Source organism: Lepidochelys kempii, chromosome 6 (assembly GCF_965140285.1).
Source record: "Lepidochelys kempii isolate rLepKem1 chromosome 6, rLepKem1.hap1, whole genome shotgun sequence".
Taxonomy (NCBI): Eukaryota; Metazoa; Chordata; order Testudines; family Cheloniidae; genus Lepidochelys; species Lepidochelys kempii.
Window position 1 is genome coordinate 13,667,329 of NC_136385.1, and position 18,472 is coordinate 13,685,800.

The 18,472-nt window shown below is 53.7% G+C and overlaps 1 protein-coding gene across 11 annotated transcripts in view; it reads left to right on the forward strand.

Moving 5' to 3' along the window:
• Window positions 1–18,472, forward strand: part of SLC43A3 (solute carrier family 43 member 3) — a 33,714-nt gene that overhangs the window by 6,197 nt on the left and 9,045 nt on the right. For 3 of the 11 annotated variants that reach the window (XM_073346795.2, XM_073346791.2, XM_073346789.2), the window contains exons 2-11: window positions 2,271–2,509; window positions 3,087–3,216; window positions 8,312–8,358; window positions 9,308–9,384; window positions 12,343–12,435; window positions 14,709–14,848; window positions 15,527–15,672; window positions 16,637–16,819; window positions 17,527–17,646; window positions 17,763–17,968. In XM_073346795.2, coding sequence (XP_073202896.1) covers window positions 2,320–2,509; window positions 3,087–3,216; window positions 8,312–8,358; window positions 9,308–9,384; window positions 12,343–12,435; window positions 14,709–14,848; window positions 15,527–15,672; window positions 16,637–16,819; window positions 17,527–17,646; window positions 17,763–17,968 — 1,332 coding nt within the window. In that variant the 5' untranslated portion in view covers window positions 2,271–2,319. Of the gene's footprint in view, window positions 1–2,270; window positions 2,510–3,086; window positions 3,217–8,311; window positions 8,359–9,307; window positions 9,385–12,342; window positions 12,436–14,708; window positions 14,849–15,526; window positions 15,673–16,636; window positions 16,820–17,526; window positions 17,647–17,762; window positions 17,969–18,211; window positions 18,336–18,472 lie in introns of those variants that run through there. The other 8 variants (XM_073346790.2, XM_073346788.2, XM_073346794.2 and 5 more) reach the window with 5 other exon arrangements.

Here is an 18,472-nt window from a genome sequence, read left to right on the forward strand (position 1 = left end):
TGAGCTCAGCACATGTCCCCTACTGATCCCCCATGTTGCCAGCACCCAGTGCCCAGAGTCAAAACAACAGCAGGGGTTCGTTGCCCGGTGTGCGTCACCCAATAAACACAGCAGGGTGGAGAAGCATAGAAGTTTATTTGGAATTCCAAAGAAAGGTACAGGGAGAGAAATCTCAAATCCTGCACATCAGAGCAGGTCATTACGCACACTTTTATATTCCTTAATGCTATTGCACTACACATCAGCCAATCAAAGCTTTGCACAAATACTCTGCCTTCCTTATATGGGTTAAACAATGATTATTTCCTGCAACCTCTAACAAGCATTCCTAGCAACTTAAACAACCAGAACATCCTGTCTGGCCTTGTAGCTGTCTCTCCTGTTATCTTTAACTTGGCGTCAGCAAACCTTACACTATGAGGCATTATCTACAACTGCAACATTGTTTTAAGAGCAAAAGAGCTTACTCAAACCAGCCAGGCCTGAGTTCTATTAAGGGGGGTTGACAAGAAGCCCTTAGGCCTACAGCAGGGAGACTTCCTCGACCCTTATGGCCTTCCATCCCCTCGACTTAACTAGTGGCCATGCCCTGGGGTCTGCAACACCCATCTGCCCCTGGCTCTGTGCAGGTGGCAGCTAATACAGACATCTCCGCTGGGGAAGTGACACTCACTCTGACCCTGCAGGCCTCCCACTAAGTCAGGGGAGCTCTGGGATGGGGGACTGGGAGAAACCCAAATGGTTCGGTAGAGGGCACACTCTCCTCAGAGTCAGTGCAGACCTGAGTGCTGGGGGCGCTGTGCTTCAGGGAGCAGGGCAGGGGCTCACGAGGGGGAGCTGTCCCTGCACAGTCAGTGCTGACACCAGTGCCCCAGTGTGATGCTAGGGGGTGCTGTGCTGCAGGGAGCGGGGCAGAGGATCAGTAGGGGGTGCTGTCCTCACACAGTCAGTGCTAATCCCAATGCTACCAAGGTCTCTTGAACTTTCCAAGGGCATGGAGGATCCAGTGGCATTTTTCACAAGACCTCCCCCCATGCGCTGGCCTGTTTCCCAGAGGGTTCATTCCAGTTTGCCACACTCAATTTCTCTTTGGTTCCAGCTGGATACATCTTTTGTTCCTTACTTTTTGCCTCTAGCAGTCTCCATTACTTCGCTGTTTAGTCCTCCTGCCATCTTTTTGGATTTGGGGGGTGGGTTTTGTCTGAGCCTCTCGGATGGTGTTTGTAAGTATCTCCATGCTGCTTGCAGGTGTTTTACCCTTGGCACTACTCTTTTTAATTTCCATCTAACTACCATCCTCATTTTTGTCATTCCCCTTTGTAAAGTTAAGTATGAGTGTGGTGGTTTTTTTGGATTTCCTCCCCTACATGGCTGCAAAATTTAACCACATTATGGCCACTATTACCAAGTGATTCAGCTGTATTCACCCCGAGGTCAGATTCTGTGTGCCACTGAGGACTAAATCAAGAATCCTCTTTCCCCTTGTGGGTTCCAGGACTAGCTGCTCTGAGAAGCTGCCATTTATGGTGTCTATAAACTTTATCTCCGCATCCTGTCTTGGGTGACATGTACCCAGTCAATATGGGGAAAGTTGAAATCCCCATTATTATTGGGTTTTGTGTTATTTTAGCCTCCCTGATGTCCTTGAGCATTTCACAGTCATATGTTCGGTAGTATATCCCTATTGCTCTACTTTCATTGTTCAAGCATGGAGTTTCTATCCATAGAGTTTCCATAGAACTGTTTGAGTAGTTTAAGATTTTTACTTTATTTGACTTGTTGCTTTCTTTCCCATACAGTGCCACTCCCCCACCAGCACAACCTGCTCTCTCATACCCTCCTACCTGGTATTTGTGTCCCATGGATTATCCTCATTCCATCAAATTTCTGTGCTGCCTGTTATATCAGGTGGGGGATACTGACACTAATGCCAGGCACTCAGGTTCATCCAGCTTAGTATTTCGATGTCTAGCATCTGTGTATAAGCACTTGTGCATGTTGTCTATATGCAGTTGCTTACCTCCATGTGTTGTGTTTAAACGGGATGCTTACATTTGACTGTTCCTCATCTGTACTTTACCAACGTCTTTCCTAGCCCGCATATTAGGATATAGATTTCCCCCGAGGCAGCTGCATCTCAGTGTTGGGTGGGGGAACCCTGTATGAACATCTGATCCCCCCCCTTCCCCAGAAGCAGCTGCATCTCAGCACCGGGCATGGGCTCTCTTTGCAAACTGTTGACCTCCTGGAGTGTCTCTTTGTGGTTCCAGGCTCAGAAAGGGACCCTCCCAGGAGCAGAAGGGAAGCGGACAGGGTGCCATGGAGGAGCAGGGCGCAGGGCTGGCCAAGCGGCTGGGCACGCTGCTCTCAGGCCTGCTGGAATGCATTTGCTTTGCCGGCATCATCTTTGGCTGGGCCTCATTGGTTTATGTGCTCAAGGACATGCACTACTTCGAGGAGCTGTGTGTGCCAGCGGCTAACGGCACGGGCAATGGCACGCAGGGCCCAGGTACGGCAGGGGGCAGCACTAGAGTGGCAGGGGTGAGCGCTGCAGGGGAGTGGGCAGTGCTGGAGGGGGATGGGGCATCAAAGCAGGGGCCGGGGGGATAGGGGGATGTCTCCATCTCAGGTGCTGCACCGGAGCCAGAAGGCTGATGAGGATATGCAAATAATGCAACACCCTTATTTGCATATTCAGGACTATGCATTGTCTCATTTGCATATCCCTAAATTAAGGTTCCTTCCTTTTCTGGTTCCCAACCTTGAGCTCCCCTCTGGCCCAGTGCCACCCATTTCCCCTAGACACCCTCTTGGGCCATGGGTGTGGCGGAGGAGGGGGCATGTGAGGGGCCATGAGTGAATGGTGTGAGGGAGGGTAGCGGGCGTGGGGGCTGTGTGTATGGGATGGGATGGGGTGTCAGGGCAGGGGGTCCGTGTCTGGGGGTGAATCCATGTTAGGGTCCTGTAGGGGTGTTGGGATCCAGGAGGGGGTGTGTGTGTGGGGGGGTGTCAGAGTCCATGAGGGGCATGTGGGAGCTGTGGGGGTGGGTTGGTCAGTTCAGTGTCTCAGGCCATGTTCTCCCCAGACTGCCGGGCACAGGACGAGCAGCTGTCACTCATCTTCACTGTCGGCTCCTTCATGAACAACTTCATGACCTTCCCCACTGGCTACATCTTTGACCGCTTTGGCACTCTGCCAGCCCGCTTGCTGGCCATGTGAGTGTGGGGGAGTGGGGCCTAGGGATCCACCCCGTGGGATACTCCCACTGGGCTGCTGCACCACCCCCACTGCGACCCTTAGCCCCCTCCACTAGGACCTTCTCTGGGTCCCACCCCACCCCACTGGGACCCTCCTCTTGGATCCCTCCCCATGAACTGAATCCCCTCCGGAACCCCTCCCCTAGGATCCCTGGGGACCCGGGGGTGGGGGATGGGGCGCTCTCCCCTCTGGAGCCAGGCCTCATCTCCATGAGTCTGGCTAGTGTGTGTGTGTAGGATAAACCCCATGGAGTCGGGGGGAGGGGAGAAGGTTCCCCAGGACAGGATCCCCATCCCTCCCCACTCTTTCTTTCTTTGGTTGTTTCTCTTCCTCGCTCTCCCCACAATGCAGTGAAAATCAGGGACCACGCCCAGCCCAGGTTATCCAGTGAGCCCATCTGACTCCCGCCCAGCACGGCCCTGCCTGGTCCCACAGATCAGTGCCTGTAGCAGCCAGCCTCACAGACCCTGCCCCTCCACACTTTCACAGGGTCAGCCCCCCCAGCACAGGCCCCTCCCCACAGCTGGGACTGGTGTTTGCCAGCTGTCCCTTGCCCTTAAGGCTCCAGGGAACCTGCAGCTCATTTGTTTCTCCTTGGCTGAGTTAGTATCTGTTAACTGGCCAGGGACTAAGTCAGCAGGTCCTGTATGCGACTGGGCCCGGGGCACTGGTGCAGCTGGCTCTGGGCTAACTCCCCTGCACCCCAGAGCATGGCCAGCAGGCTACTGCTAAGGTTGCACAAGTGCCCAGAAGGAAGTGCTCACTGCTTGCTTACCCACAAGCTGTTCCCTCACCCGTCCACACTGCAGAGCTGGGGCTGCTGCTTCTGGGGCTCTGCTGGGAGCTCTGCAGCTCCAGTCCCTCCCGCTCAGGTGAGCTCCTTCACCAGGATGCTGTGGGCCAGCCCCAGAGCCCATGGCAGTCAAAGCAAAGGCCTGCTGCCTGGGCTGGGGAGGAGGCTCCGGCTATGAGGTGGGGGGTACTGGCACTAACTGGACCCACTGGCCTCCAGGCAAAAGGCTCCAGGTGCCACCTGCCCCCACTAGGGCTCATCCACTCCCCCTGTGCTTGGCAGGGTTCAGCCAGCCCCCTCCTAGGGATCCAGGCCCTGCCACAGGGCTAAGGTTAGCCACCCACTGCCTGGGCCTCTGACACATGCCTTTGCCCTCCCGAGGTCTTGATCCGTGCCTGAGAGGTGAAAGAATGCAGGTAGCTATCTGTCTATCCATCTCTCTATTGACATACATCCCATCCATCCATCCATCAACATCCCCTCCATCAATCGATTGATTGATCTGCATCCATCGACATACCCTCCATCAATCCATCGACATGCCCTCCATTGATTGATCAATCTACATACACCCCATCCATCCATCCATCTGTTAGGGGCATATTCCTTCACCCGCTCACTTCCCTGGTCCTTCTCGCATGAACAGAGCGCCACAATACCCGAAGTCCAAAGGTGCAAACAATTCGATGTTTATTGGGGTAAACTTCCATCAAGCAATGATTCCAATTTCCTTCCTTAGTGTCCCCATTCCCAGCTCTGACAACACAGAACCTTGCCTGTGTCCCTGTTCCCATTCCCCCTTTAGCAAAACATGATTCCAATTTCCTCCCCCTTAGCAAAACATGATTCCAGTTCCCCCACCCCCATTCCCCATTCCCATTCCCCCACTTTCTTCCTGATTGCAGACTATATAGTAAAACTTGAGTTCTGCTTAGCTATAGCTTAACCAATCATTTTACTGAAATTTAATTAACCAATTCTAACATATTGTAACATGATTATTTAACCAATTATATCCCACCACCTTAATTAGTTTACACCCAGAAAAATGAATAATACAGCAGATAGAAACAATCACAGAACCAGACAGAGATTATGCAGACAAACAATAGGGAAATGGGGATAGAACAACAAAGAAATGAGGAAAAAGAAAAGGAGTACTTGTGGCACCTTAGAGACTAACAAATTTATTTGAGCTACTCAAATAAATTTGTTAGTCTCTAAGGTGCCACAAGTACTCCTTTTCTTTTTGCGGATACAGAATAACATGGCTGCTACTCTGAAAGAAATGAGGATTTCACATCCCAGCTATTGATAAGTGAGTTCTTGCCAGACAGGATGCTGTCAAACTAAGTTTCCTTTTACATAGAATCATAGAATATGAGGGTTGGAAGGGACCTCAGGAGGTCATCTAGTCCAACCCCCTGCTCAAAGCAGGACCAATCCCCAACTAAATCATCCCAGCCAGGGCTTTGTCAAGCCTGACCTTAAAAACTTCCAGGGAAGGAGATTCCACCACCCTCCCTAGGTAACGCATTCCAGTGTTTCACCACCCTCGTCGTGAAAAAGTTTTTCCTAATATCCAACCTAAACTTCCCCCATTACTCCTTGTTCTGTCATCTGCTACCACTGAGAACAGTCTAGATCCATCCTCTTTGGAACCCCCTTTCAGGTAGTTGAAAGCAGCTATCAAATCCCCCCTCATTCTTCTCTTCTGCAGGCTAAACAATCCCAGTTCCCTCAGCCTCTCCTCATAAGTCATGTGTTCCAGTCCCCTAATCATTTTTGTTGCCCTCCGCTGGACTCTTTCCAATTTTTCCACATCCTTCTTGTAGTGTGGGGCCCAAAACTGGACACAGTACTCCAGATGAGGCCTCACCAATGTCGAATAGAGGGGAACGATCACGTCCCTCGATCTGCTGGCAATGCCCCTACGTATACATCCCAAAATGCCATTGGCCTTCTTGGCAACAAGGGCATGCTGTTGACTCATATCCAGCTTCTCGTCCACTGTAACCCCTAGGTCCTTTTCTGCAGAACTGCTGCCAAGCTATTTGGTCCCTTATCTGTAGTGGTGCATTGGATTCTTCCGTCCTAAGTGCAGGACTCTGCACTTGTCCTTGTTGAACCTCATCAGATTTCTTTTGGCCCAATCCTCCAATTTGTCTATGTCCCTCTGTATCCTATCCCTACCCTCCAGCGTATCTACCACTCCTCCCAGTTTAGTGTCATCTGCAAACTTGCTGAGGGTGCAATCCACACCATCCTCCAGATCATTAATGAAGATATTGAACAAAACTGGCCCCAGGACCGACCCCTGGAGCACTCCACTTGATACCAGCTGCCAACTAGACATGGAGCCATTGATCACTACCCGTTGAGCCCGACAATCTAGACAGCTTTCTATCCACCTTATAGTCCATTCATCCAGCCCATACTTCTTTAACTTGCTGGCAAGAATACTGTGGGAGACCATGTCAAAAGCTTTGCTAAAGTCAAGGAACAACATGTCCACTGCTTTCCCTTCATCCACAGAGCCAGTTATCTCGTCATAGAAGGCAATTAGATTAGTCAGGCATGACTTGCCCTTGGTGAATCCATGCTGACTGTTCCTGATCACTTTCCTCTCCTCTAAGTGCTTCAGAATGGATTCCTTGAGGACCTGCTCCATGATTTTTCCAGTGACTGAGGTGAGGCTGACTGGCCTGTAGTTCCCAGGATCCTCCTTCTTCCCTTTTTTAAAAGTGCCTTCTAGGCACTTCCCTTTCTCTGGAGGTGATAGGCACAATCAGGACAGGATTGTATTCCCAACAGCCCAATAGCACCTTATTTCAATGTGACTGGTTTGGAATGTGAGGATGTGACCGTTCGCTTCCCAGCTTATGGCTGCCTCTGCTGCTTAGCCAAAGGCCTTAGCCTAAGAACAGGGCCTCAGACTGTCACAGTGAGAAAAGGCCTTATACAGTCAGACAGTGATTTTGATTCTTTCTTTTATACCTCTATAACTAGCTAAATGATAAACATATACCTACATTCTTAAAGTATAGGCCTTTGCAAACAGGCCTGAATATCTATGTCCTAACACCATCCATCCATCCATCCATCCATCCATCCATCCACCAACATACACTCCCTCCATCCATCCATCCATCCATCCATCCACATTCACCCAATTCATCCATCTATCCGTCCATCTATTGACATACACCCCACCCACCCAATCCATCCATCTATTGACATACAACCCCCACTTCCATCCATCCATCCATCCATCCATCCATCCATCCATCCATCCATCCATCCATCCATCGACATAGCCTCCATTGATTGATCGATCTACATACACCCCATCCATCCATCCATCCATCCATCCATCCATCCATCCCATACATCCCTCCACTCACATACACCCCATCCATCCATCTATCCATCCATCTACATACACCCAATCCATCCATCCATCCATCTGTCTACAAGCACCCCATCCATCTAGCCATCTATCTATCCCATTCAGGAAGGGCACTAACTGAGGGCAGGTCTGCCCAGGTATATTAACCAGTCAGGCTGTACCATTCCTGGCTGTCCTGAGACCAGGGTAACTCCCTGGGGGACCCGGTTCTTCACTCTTTAGAGCGGTGCAGTACTGGGGTCAGTATCCCAGGTGCAGACAAGCTGACTGGCCTGAGCCCCAGTGTCCAGGGCCATGCTGTGACCATTTGTGCCCCAGCTGCCAACACCCACCAATAGCCCCCTGACCCCAACCCAGCTCTGCCCCAGCCACCACGTAGTGTCACCTGTTCCGTCCCTTCCCTTGTCGTGCACAGCCAACCCACTTTTATTGCTCCCAGCATCCCCTGGGGTACAACCAGTGTTTGCAGCTTCCAGCCTGCGGCTCCTGGCTCACTTGGGCCCCCCTCCCAGCCCTGTCTCCTGCCCTCCACTGCCTTGACTGTGGGGTTAAATCCTGCCTCTGTCCCCCATCCTTCCCTGTCCCCCACCCCCACCATCACCCCTTCCCTGTCCTCCTTCTTCCTTCCACTCCCTCTCCCTGCCCCCCTTGCACCCCAAGTGTCTAGCTCCCCCACTGTCTACTCCACCACTGCCTTCAGTTAGCCCCTCCCTTACTCCCCCCATCCCCAGAGCTGTGATGGGAGCTGCAGCCTCCTCATGTGGGACAGGAGCCACAGTGGGGAGGGGGTGTCCTCTGCCCCGCACCCCCGGTCGCTCCCCCAGCATAGCCCTGTGTATGTGTGTTTCAGATCCCTCTACACCAGCGGCACGCTGCTTATTGCCTTCTCCACAGCAGGTGAGGCCTCTGCATGTGGGGCGCAATGGGGCAGGGTACCTCTTGATGACCTGAGCTGGGGTTGGGGCACCAAGCACCCTCATGGCAGCACTGGGGGGACCCAGCCCTTCAGTGTAGGAGCACCCCCACTGGGCCGGTAACTCTGTCTCCGCTTATGATTGGGCTCTGGGCGCAGCTCTGCCTCCTTCTGGGCAGAGAGAGTCAGTCCTGAGCCACCGTCACTTGGAGTCCCCTCTGGGCGAGTGTGGCTGGCCACCTACCTCTGTGTCTGTGTGTGTGACACTCGCTGGGGCTTGTTACAAGGCCTGACAGATGTGTCTGTGTCTGTGACACTAGCTGGGGCTTGTTATGAGGCCCAACAGGGTGTGTGTGTGTGTGTGACACTCGCTGGGGCTTGTTATGAGGTCTGACAGTGTGTGTGTGTGTGTGTGTGTGTGCGTGTGACATTTGCTAGGGCTTGTTACGAGGCCCGACAGGGTCTGTGTATGTGTGACACGCACTGGGGCTTGTTATGAGGCCCAATTTTGTGTGTGTGACACTCGCTGAGGCTTGTTAGGAGGCCCGACAGGGTGTGTGGGTGTGGGTGTGACACTCGCTGGGGCTTGTTATGAGGCCTACTTTTGTGTGTGTGCATGTGTGTGTTACGCTGCATCTTGTTATGAGACCTGACTCTGTGTGTGTGTGTGTGTGTGTACATTCACTGGGGTTTGTTGAGGCCAGATGGGTGTGTGTGTGCTACACTCGCAAGGAATTGTTATATCTCATGATTGTGCATGTGTGTGTGTGTCACACTCACTGGGGCTTGTTAAAAAGCCCGATAGTGTATGTCCCTGTGTGTGTGTTGCACTTGCTGTCTGTGTGCGTGCCTGGTGCCTTGGTGTGTGCGGTGTATGGTACGTGTCTGTGGTGTGCAGCTCCCTGACATGTGGTGCTTGTGTGTCTCCTGCAGCCACTGCGCTGATCCTCTTCCCGGCTATGTGTCTGCTCTCCATTGGTGGGATCCTCCTCATCCTCACCAACATGCAGGTCTGACCCTCCCACCCCGCTCCGTCTGGGCAATGGCAGTGTGCAAAATGCAGCCCGTTCAGCTCTGGGCTTTGCTTCTGCCATCATTGGCAGAAGACATTTTTGTATTCATAGAATCATAGAATATCAGGGTTGGAAGGGACTTCAGGAGGTCACCTAGTCCAACCTCCTGCTCAAAGCAGGACCAATCCCCAATTTTTGCCCCCGATCCCTAAATGGCCCCCTCAAGGATTGAACTCACAACCCTAGGTTTAGCAGGCCAATGCTCAAACCACTGAGCTATCTCTCCCCCTGAGCTTTGAGTATTAAGGTAAGCTTTGAGAACGCTCGCTCTGCTCCGCAGCTGGCAATGGGCACAGTCCAATACAGCCTCAACATGATGCAAACAGTCAGGAAGACATTACTCAGACCTTGGTCGTGCAAAAATGTGATGATTTCAGGAGCATACTCACCCTGCACATCACAGTATCTTATAAATGCTGAAAATTGATCCATTTTGGGGATAAGCTGAGGCTTTAAATCATTTGGGTAAGCGCTGAGTAGTGCTGGCATGCATTACAGTTCAGCACAACGTTCACTTCTTCTTTTCAGTTCTCAACTTAGCTGGTGAAGGAGAGGAGAACAGCACTCAACTTCCGATTTCCTCCTTCCTCACTTTGCCATCTGGAAGTATTTGGGTTACAGAACATTTGTGGTTTGCATGTAGGACTCATCACCTTCACTTCCCAATTCTTTTCGCTTGCATCTCAAAATAGTCAAACTGAGATCGGAAGCTTGTGGTGAATTCTTGCAAGGAAGGCAGCAAATGAACAGCAATGACAAGACCCAGGCCTGGCTTTTGAATCCTTAGGCTAATTTTGTCCAACCTTTCTAATATCCCATTCCATAGGGTACTCATAAGGTGCAGGTGGTTGCGCTTTCCTTTGAGTTTCACTTTTTTCCTCGGCGTTGTCCATTGTTCTTTGAAACAATGTTGAATGTCCTCACGGTTCACTACAATTGCTTTACAAGATTCAGCCTGACAGGACCAGCTTGTATCTGGCAGGGTTTTCAGGACAAGGAGAGTTACTTGTTTACTCTTGGTCAGCTTCTTGCACAGATGCTGCCATCGCCTGGGCGATGCTGCAAAACAAAAACGTTTCTGTTTCCGAACAAAACAGAGAAAGTTTATGGCTTTCGTGCATGCATCAATGCTACACGTTCCAGCTACGTTCAGAGATGAGCTGTGTGTGACACGTACCCAGCTAGTGAGCTTAGTCTTTTGATCTGAGCTTGAAGACCTTCATACTTTCCAGCCCTGTAACTTGCATTATCGTTGGATTGACCTCTGCAGTTTTCAATAGCAGTGTTGTTTGTGTCCAATAAAGGGTCTGCGGGCTGGAAGAGCGACTTTGTTGTGTGGCTTTTGATGGGTATAAACCCAACGAGACACACAGTGCCAGATATGAGCAAGCCATATCGGAAAATGACAGATAACTGTCCAACATGAGTGATAGCAGGAGTTGTACCTGTGATCAAAGAGTAGTATTTCGCCTCTTTGACTTCACTTACAATGAATTCCAAAACCTTACATCCCATTGGCTCAATGAACTCATCACAGATTGTTTTCAACAAGTAGGATGTTTCCATTGTGTTTAACTCACTCACATAGACACAGATCATATTCGGGCAATAGCTTCAAGAATACCTTGATAATTTCCATTTTCAGGAGAGCCGATAATGTCCCTCCTTCCTCTAAATGCTAAACCATATTCAGCGAGAAGCTCAATTGTCACAATAAGCCTTAAAACTTCCCTCCAGGATGCAGTTCAAAAATAGAGCCGACCTTCCTCCATACACTGCATGCAAAACTCCTCCATTATCAAAGGCCATTTATCCAGATCTTAGTTTATCTTAATGGCGACTTTATCCTCCTTATCACGACTCGTCTCTCCACCTTCTGTTCAGACAGGTGGAAGGAAAAGTGGGTCTTCTCTTTCATCATGACATTTGTCTGGATTTCAGGAATGCTTGCCTTTTCTTTTGCCCTCTCCTGAGGGAAGAAGTTCAAAGCCATAGCTTCACTGTGATAATCATTTTTGGAGTAATCTGACCTGGTATCTTTGGAAGCTGATTTAGAAGCCGTACTAGCAGAGAAATAGTTTGTACATTTGGGTAGCTTGCTTAGTGTTTTCTCTTTCTAACTTTAGCGTTCCTTCTCGAACGTGACATCCAGTTGAAGGGAGGTTCACACAATACTAATAAAGCACTGTGCAGTACTACCATTAGCAGCCAGAAAACGGTGATTAGTGCCACCAATTCACACCCCTGTCTCCAGCAACTGAAAGTCTCTGAAAAAAATTAATTACACTTGAAGTGTGAAAACTTCAGAAACGGGGACAAAATCACTGTCAGCAGGGGCCACAAATGATTGTTTTGTTCTTTTTTTGTGTTAGCATGAATCCAATCAAAATCCCACTTATATATAGTATATAGAATCAGAGCCCCCCACAGAAAAGCAGAGAGCTGGGGGTGAGGGCGTCCTCATGGGAGCAGATGCCCCCAGCTCCAGCTGCCCTGCCAGAACAGCTGCCAGTTGAGTAATGGAGGCAGAGAAAAGGCCCTCCTTCAGCCTGGATCCCCAGAGACCCCAGCCCACATAGCACCCCCAGCCTGGCTCCCTGGGATATCTCCAACCCCACAGTGCCCCCCTCAGACCAACTCCACAGGGACACCATACCCCATAGTGCCACTCCCACATCCCAGCCTCCTGGGGAAACCCTGACCCTGCAGGAGCCCGCAGCCCAGCTCCCTAGGCACCCCAGGCCACATGGTGCCACTCTCCCCCATCCAGCTCCCTGTGGGTCCCAGACCCCACAGTGCTCAATCAGCCCCCATCCCATGGTTCCTGTGGCCTGGCAGGACTGGGGTGCCCTTGGGGTGGTGTTGATTGGGTGTGGGGGTGTATCGTTCCTTCAGGTGGGGAACCTGTTTGGGAAGCACCGCTCAACCATCATCACCCTCTACAATGGGGCCTTCGACTCGTCCTCCGCCGTCTTCCTAGTGGTCAAGGTGAGCCCCTGGGCCCTAGCTCCTGGGACGGGGGGAGAGGAGGTGGCTGGAGGAAAGAGCAATAGGGAGGGTGGGAGGAGTGGGTCAGAACACCTCCTGGAAACCCCATCCTGAGTGTCACAATATCAGATAATGTCTCCTCTGTCATCAATCTGGATCTGGCAGGTCCCGGGTCCCACCAGTGATGGAGTTAGCCAGCAACTGGAGGGTTGGGATCCCCCCGGAGGGAGAGGGTGAGCCCTTGGGAATGTAGGAAGTGCTCTGGGATTCCCCCAGACACCCTAGGAATGCAGGGTGTGTTCTGGGATCCCCCGGAGGGAGAGAGCTGAGCCCTGGAGAATGCAGGGAGTGTTCTGGGGTCCCCCAGAAGGAGATGCCTGAGTCCCAGGGAACGTGGGATGTATTCTGAGAGCCCCCAGAGGAAGAGGCCTGAGCCCCTGGGAATGTGGGATGTGCTCTGGGATCCCCCCAGAGACCCTGGGAATGTGGGGCCTGCTCTGGGATTCCCCAGAGGAAGACAGCTGACCAGGGGGAATGCTGGGTGTGTTCTGGGGTTCCCCTCAAAACCCCTGACCTGGTAGCGCTGGGGTGAGTTTCATGTTGGCTGGCCCAGCGACAAGAGGCAGCTGCTAGAGTTAAGCTTGCAGCTCTTGCATTGTCTAAGCACTGTTTTGTCTTAGCACCCATGTGCCAATTTGCATTGTATCAAAATTAGCTCTGCTGCATGGGGGCCGAGGGCAGGGTTAAATGTGCACGTTTGGGATCCATTTAAGCAAGGAGTTCTCTAGATACAGCCACCTCCTAAACCTTGTGACATGCAAATGTTCAGGTTCTTATCACCCTTCCTGCACACCCCCTGAGGTTTGCACTGTGTTCTTGTTTCCCCAGACTGGCCTCACCTGTGCAGGATTGAGCTCAGCCAGCGCCCAGCCCCAGCTGCCCCTCTGAGGGAGCAACATTGGGCTGCAAGTCAGCTCTAGTCCAGCAAGGGTACCAGAGAAAACCACTGGTGTGTGTAGCAGGACTGGGGCTGTCCGTAGCCAGGAGAGTAGAAAGACAGTGTGGCCCAGTGGAGAGAGCACAGAGCTGGACCTCAGGACACCTGGCTTCTATCTCCTGCTCTAACCTTGGGCCAGTCCCACCCCCTCTCTGTGCCTCAGTGTCCCCTCCTGCCCTTTGTCCATGTAGATGGCATTGGCTCACCGAGGCAGGAATTGTCTCCTTCTGGATTACAGGTTTCAGAGTAGCAGCCGTGTTAGTCTGTATTCGCAAAAAGAAAAGGAATACTTGTGGCACCTTAGAGACTAACAAATTTATTTGAGCATAAGCTGTCACGAGCTACACTGAATGCATCCGATGAAGTGAGCTGTAGCTCACGAAAGCTTATGCTCAAATAAATTTGTTAGTCTCTAAGGTGCCACAAGTCCTCCTTTTCTTTCTGGATTACAGTACCTAGTGCAGGGTGGCTCTGATCTCCATAGAGGCCTTGAGGTGCTCTGCCCCTGGTGGTGCATTTTTAGTGTGCTGGGTGCCCCCCACCAGGCCAGGTGGCCCCTATGCCTCCAAGTCTTCAGGCTCCAGTACCCCATTTCTCTCTGCTGGGATCAGGATCAGGGCCCCCATTGTGCCAGGCCCTGCACAGACACATAGCAAGGGACATCCTGTGCCTTGAAAAACTCAGTCTAAACAGATAAGGGGAAACTGAGGTATGGGGAGGGGAAGTGACTCAACCTGCCCCCTGAGTCAATAACAAGGCCAGGAATAGCTCCCACATGGCCTGATTTCCAGACCCGTCGTTTAACCACATCCACACTTCGTCCTGCCCTCATCCCAACAGCCCAGCACCTGTCTGCCCCTTCATACATAATAATCCTGTGATGATCTTCCAGCCCTGTGCTGAAATGTATGAAGGGCACCTGAGCCACTCAGGGGCAGACAGGTGCTGGGCTGTTGGGATGAGGGCAGGACGAAGTGTGGATGTGGTTAAACGACGGGTCTGGAAATCAGGCCATGTGGGAGCTATTCCTGGCCTTGTCATTGACTCAGGGGGCAGGTTGAGTCACTTCCCCTCCCCGTACCTCAGTTTCCCCTTATCTGTTTAGACTGAGTTTTTCAAGGCACAGGATGTCCCTTGCTATGTGTCTGTGCAGGGCCTGGCACAATGGGGGCCCCGATCCTGGCTGCAGCCTCTGGGAGCCAGCCTAAGAACAATACAAGTCACTGAGTCTAGGTTGGCCCCGTATGCAACCGCTGACAACTTGCTCCGCCCCCAGCTGATGTACGAGCAAGGCCTGACCCTGCGAGACATGTTCCTCTTCCTCTCGGCCTGCAGTGCCTGGCACCTGACCCGCACCTTCTTCCTCATGCCTAGGTGGCACATCCCCTACCCGCTGCCCCCAGGATACACATATGGGTGAGTCACCCTCCACCCTTACCATCTGCCCCCCATGGGTCCCTCCATCCCGTCTGCCTCCCGTGGGCCCCTCTGCCTCCCCTGGGTCCCTTCATCTACCCCCCCCGTCTCCCCTGGGTCCCTCTGCCCCCCATGGGTCCCTCCATCCCCCATCTGCCTCCTGTGGGCCCCTCTGCTCCCCATGGGCCCCATCACCCCTCATCTGCCTCCAATAGGTGTCTTTGCGCTGTCCGTTCCCCATCTGTGTCCCATGCACCTCTTTGTCCCCACTTCTGCCTCCCCCAAGCCCCTCCACCCCCGCATCTGTCTGTTGTGGACCTCTCTGTCCCCCATTTGGGCTCTGTGCCCCCCAATCTGCTTCCCATGGATGCCTCCATCGCAGTCTGTCTCATAACTCCACTGCACCTTTGCTGCCCTCCCTCAGGGAATGGGCTCTGCTGGGTGAATGGGGCTCAGTCCTGGCAGCACCAGTGCCGAACCCCTGGGAGCAATTCTCCCCTGGCCCCCAAGCCATGCTACCTCGGGGCTGCTCCCATCCTGCAGGTGAGCACTGGCGGGTGCTGGGGAGCCTTGGCTCTTACATGGGGGTCGCTGGTCCTAGTGGTGGGCCTGGGTGGGTGCTGTCTCTGCCCATGCCCTGGGCTGTGGTGGACAGTGACTGGCTTGCTGTGCCCACAGGCTGAGGTGCCAGAGGCAGGGGTGCTCGTACCATACCCATGAGGAGCAGCGGCCAGGCCTGGGCGATGGAGCCCACGAGCCCAGCGACCCGTGCTTGGAGGTGGGCCCAGGAGGTGCTGATGCCAGCAAAGCCATCATGGGCAAAGGTAGGGTTGGAGAAGTCCCCACCACCACCACAAATTCCTCCTCTGTCTCCTGGGGCCCCACCCAAGAAATGCCCCCAAAATCCCCTCTGCCCCTGCAGCACCCATGGCCTCCAATGAGCCCCCCACAGATCCACAGGCCTGGTGCTCTGGGACAGTCCCTGGAGGACCACCCCCCTTTAGGCTCTCACTCTGTCACTGGGGTAAGCCATTGCCTCTGGGGCCCAAACCTCAGAGACTTCAGCACCTCTGCTTCATGCCATGAGCTCCCTCAGTGACTCCATCTGAGATGGGTGCGAGGAGAGCCTTGTGCCCCCAAAGGGAGCAGGGCAGCCCCCCCAGCCTCTGCAGTGACTAGCCAGTGCTGCGACATCTGGAGAGAACGGAAAGGTAAAACAGGGGCCAGCTTGGGCAGCCCTGAGCCCTCTGACCCTGCTTTTGGCCCAGTTCAGGGGAGACTCCAGCTCCCAACAGCCCACATTTAACACCCCCCCCCGCCCTTAACCTCCACCTCAGCCCTTTGTTCTTGTTCCCCGGGCAGACAGCGTCCCCTGGAGGTGCCCCCTCCAGGGCAGCAGAGCCACAGCCCAGATGCAGGCGTATTTCTGGGCTCCCTGGGGTCGGCCCTCTCCTAGGCAGGCACCTCTGACCACAGGAGCCCGCGGGGGAGGTTGGGGGATGGTTTGTGGAAGATCCCAGGATGGACAGCCACCGCCACCTGGGCTGGGTGGGGTGAACCAGCAGGGCCGGGAGCTGATCCCTACTCTCCCTCCTCATTCTCTTTCCAGCCTTCACAGCCTCAGGTCACTTGCTCCCCTCAGGCCCCCTGCAGCGTCCCTGTCTTTCTGGATCGCCTAGGCATGGGCCCCCACTCTGAAACTACACCCCCTCCGGGTGTGGGCTCCCCCCCACCCCACCCCACCTCCAGATCTAGGGCTAATACTGAGTGCACTGTGTCCATCCCCAGGAGAGTCAGGGGCCGGGCCAGGCCACGGAGAGCTCCCTGCCATGTCTTTCCGGGCCTGTGTCTTCTCCAAGCTCTTCTTCTGGCACCTCATGTGGCTGTCGGTGATGCAGCTGCGGCACTACCTCTTCATCGGCACCCTCAACCCCATGCTGGAGCACCTGGCTGCTCATGACACCACGCTAGGTACGGGGCACCTGGCCTACCACAGCGGGGGTACAGGGGAAGGGGGAGAACAGAACAATGGAGCAGGCAGAGGGGGAGGAAAGATGGTCTAGGGAAGGATGGAGGCAATGGAGCAGGCAGAGATGGAGAGAGATGATTGAGGGAAAGACGGGGGAATGGAGCAGGTGGGGATGGAGAGAGATGGTAGAGGGAAGGATGGAGAGATGATTGAGGGAAAGATTGGGTAATGGAGCAGGCAGGGATGGAGAGAGATGATGGAGTGAACCAGGGAGGAAATAGAACAGGTGGGATGGAGAGAGATTTTGTAGGTAAGGTTGGGTAGGCAGCGATGTCTCTGAGCTGGGCAGTTCTTCCCCCTACTGTCTGATGAATGCATTGTACTTATTGGTATGGATGGTTTGAGGATAACTGAAGGGGAGAATGGGGTAGGCTTCAGAGGAGGGGAGGGAGGCTGGAACAAGTACAAACCTTGGCCCTTCCTGCCCAGTGTCTCGAGTGACCTGATGAGCTTGGTACTATTGTCATGCATGGGAAACTGAGGCAGGGGGAGGGGCAGTTGCTTAGCCAAGGTCACCCAGGGCTGGGTGCGGGACCCAGGAGTGCCTGGCCAATGCAAGCCATCCTCCCGTCCAGTGGATCAGGAAGTGAGCAGAGCATGCCGGGTGGAGTCTCAAGCATTATGTCTTGCTGCCTGTCTCTGTTCCCAGTGAGCACCTACACCAATGCCTTCGCCTTCACCCAGCTCTGTGGGGTCCTGTGCGCCCCTTGGAACGGGCTCATCTTAGACCGGCACAAACGTGGGAAGAGCAAGGATGGCCGTGCCAAAGGTAATCACCCCATCCATCACCAGCTGCTGGACCCAGCTCTGCCCACTGCTGCTCCTCCCGGTGCTGCGAGCTTCCCCGCAGCCAGTGCCCCATGCCTTTCCCTTGCCCCTTGCCAGTGTGTCTCCTGTCTCTCAGGTGGCTCAGACTCCCTGGCGGACCTGCACTCCTGCGTCCTGTCGCTGGCAGTGACGGTGCTGCAGTGCGTGGCCTTCTCGGTGTGTGCCTCCATGCCAGTGCTGCCGGTGCAGTACGCCACCTTCGTCCTGCAGGTGCTGAGCCGCTCCTTCCTGTACGGGGGCAATGCCGCCTTCCTGGCCATCGCGTGAGTCACCTCGGGGCACAGGCTGCGGGAGGGAAGATCCTAGGCATGGAGGGGGCAGAAAGGGGCAGGGGTGCAGAGCTGGGGTGGAGGAAAGGAAATGGAGGGGAGGGATGGCAGGGCACAGAGATGCCCAGCCATTGGCAGTGGGGCAGGGTATGCCTCTGGCCTGTCTCACAGCAATGCCCCCTGCATCTGTAACACCCTCCTCCCCTACCGCCGCCCCCCCGGGTCGGCTCTCCACAGGTTCCCCCTGGACCATTTTGGGAAGCTGTATGGGCTGGTGATGGGTATATCAGCCGTGGTGTCACTCCTTCAGTACCCCTGCTTCGCACTCATCAAGGGACCACTCAGCGATGACCCCTTCTATGTGAGTGTCCTGTCCCATCTGGAACCTGAGGAGCTTCATTGACACCCTGCAGTCAGAGACAGGGAGTGCTCCGTCGGGGCTTGGGGAACTTTATCGACACCCTGCAGTGAGAGACGGGGAATGCCCTGTCTGGGGCC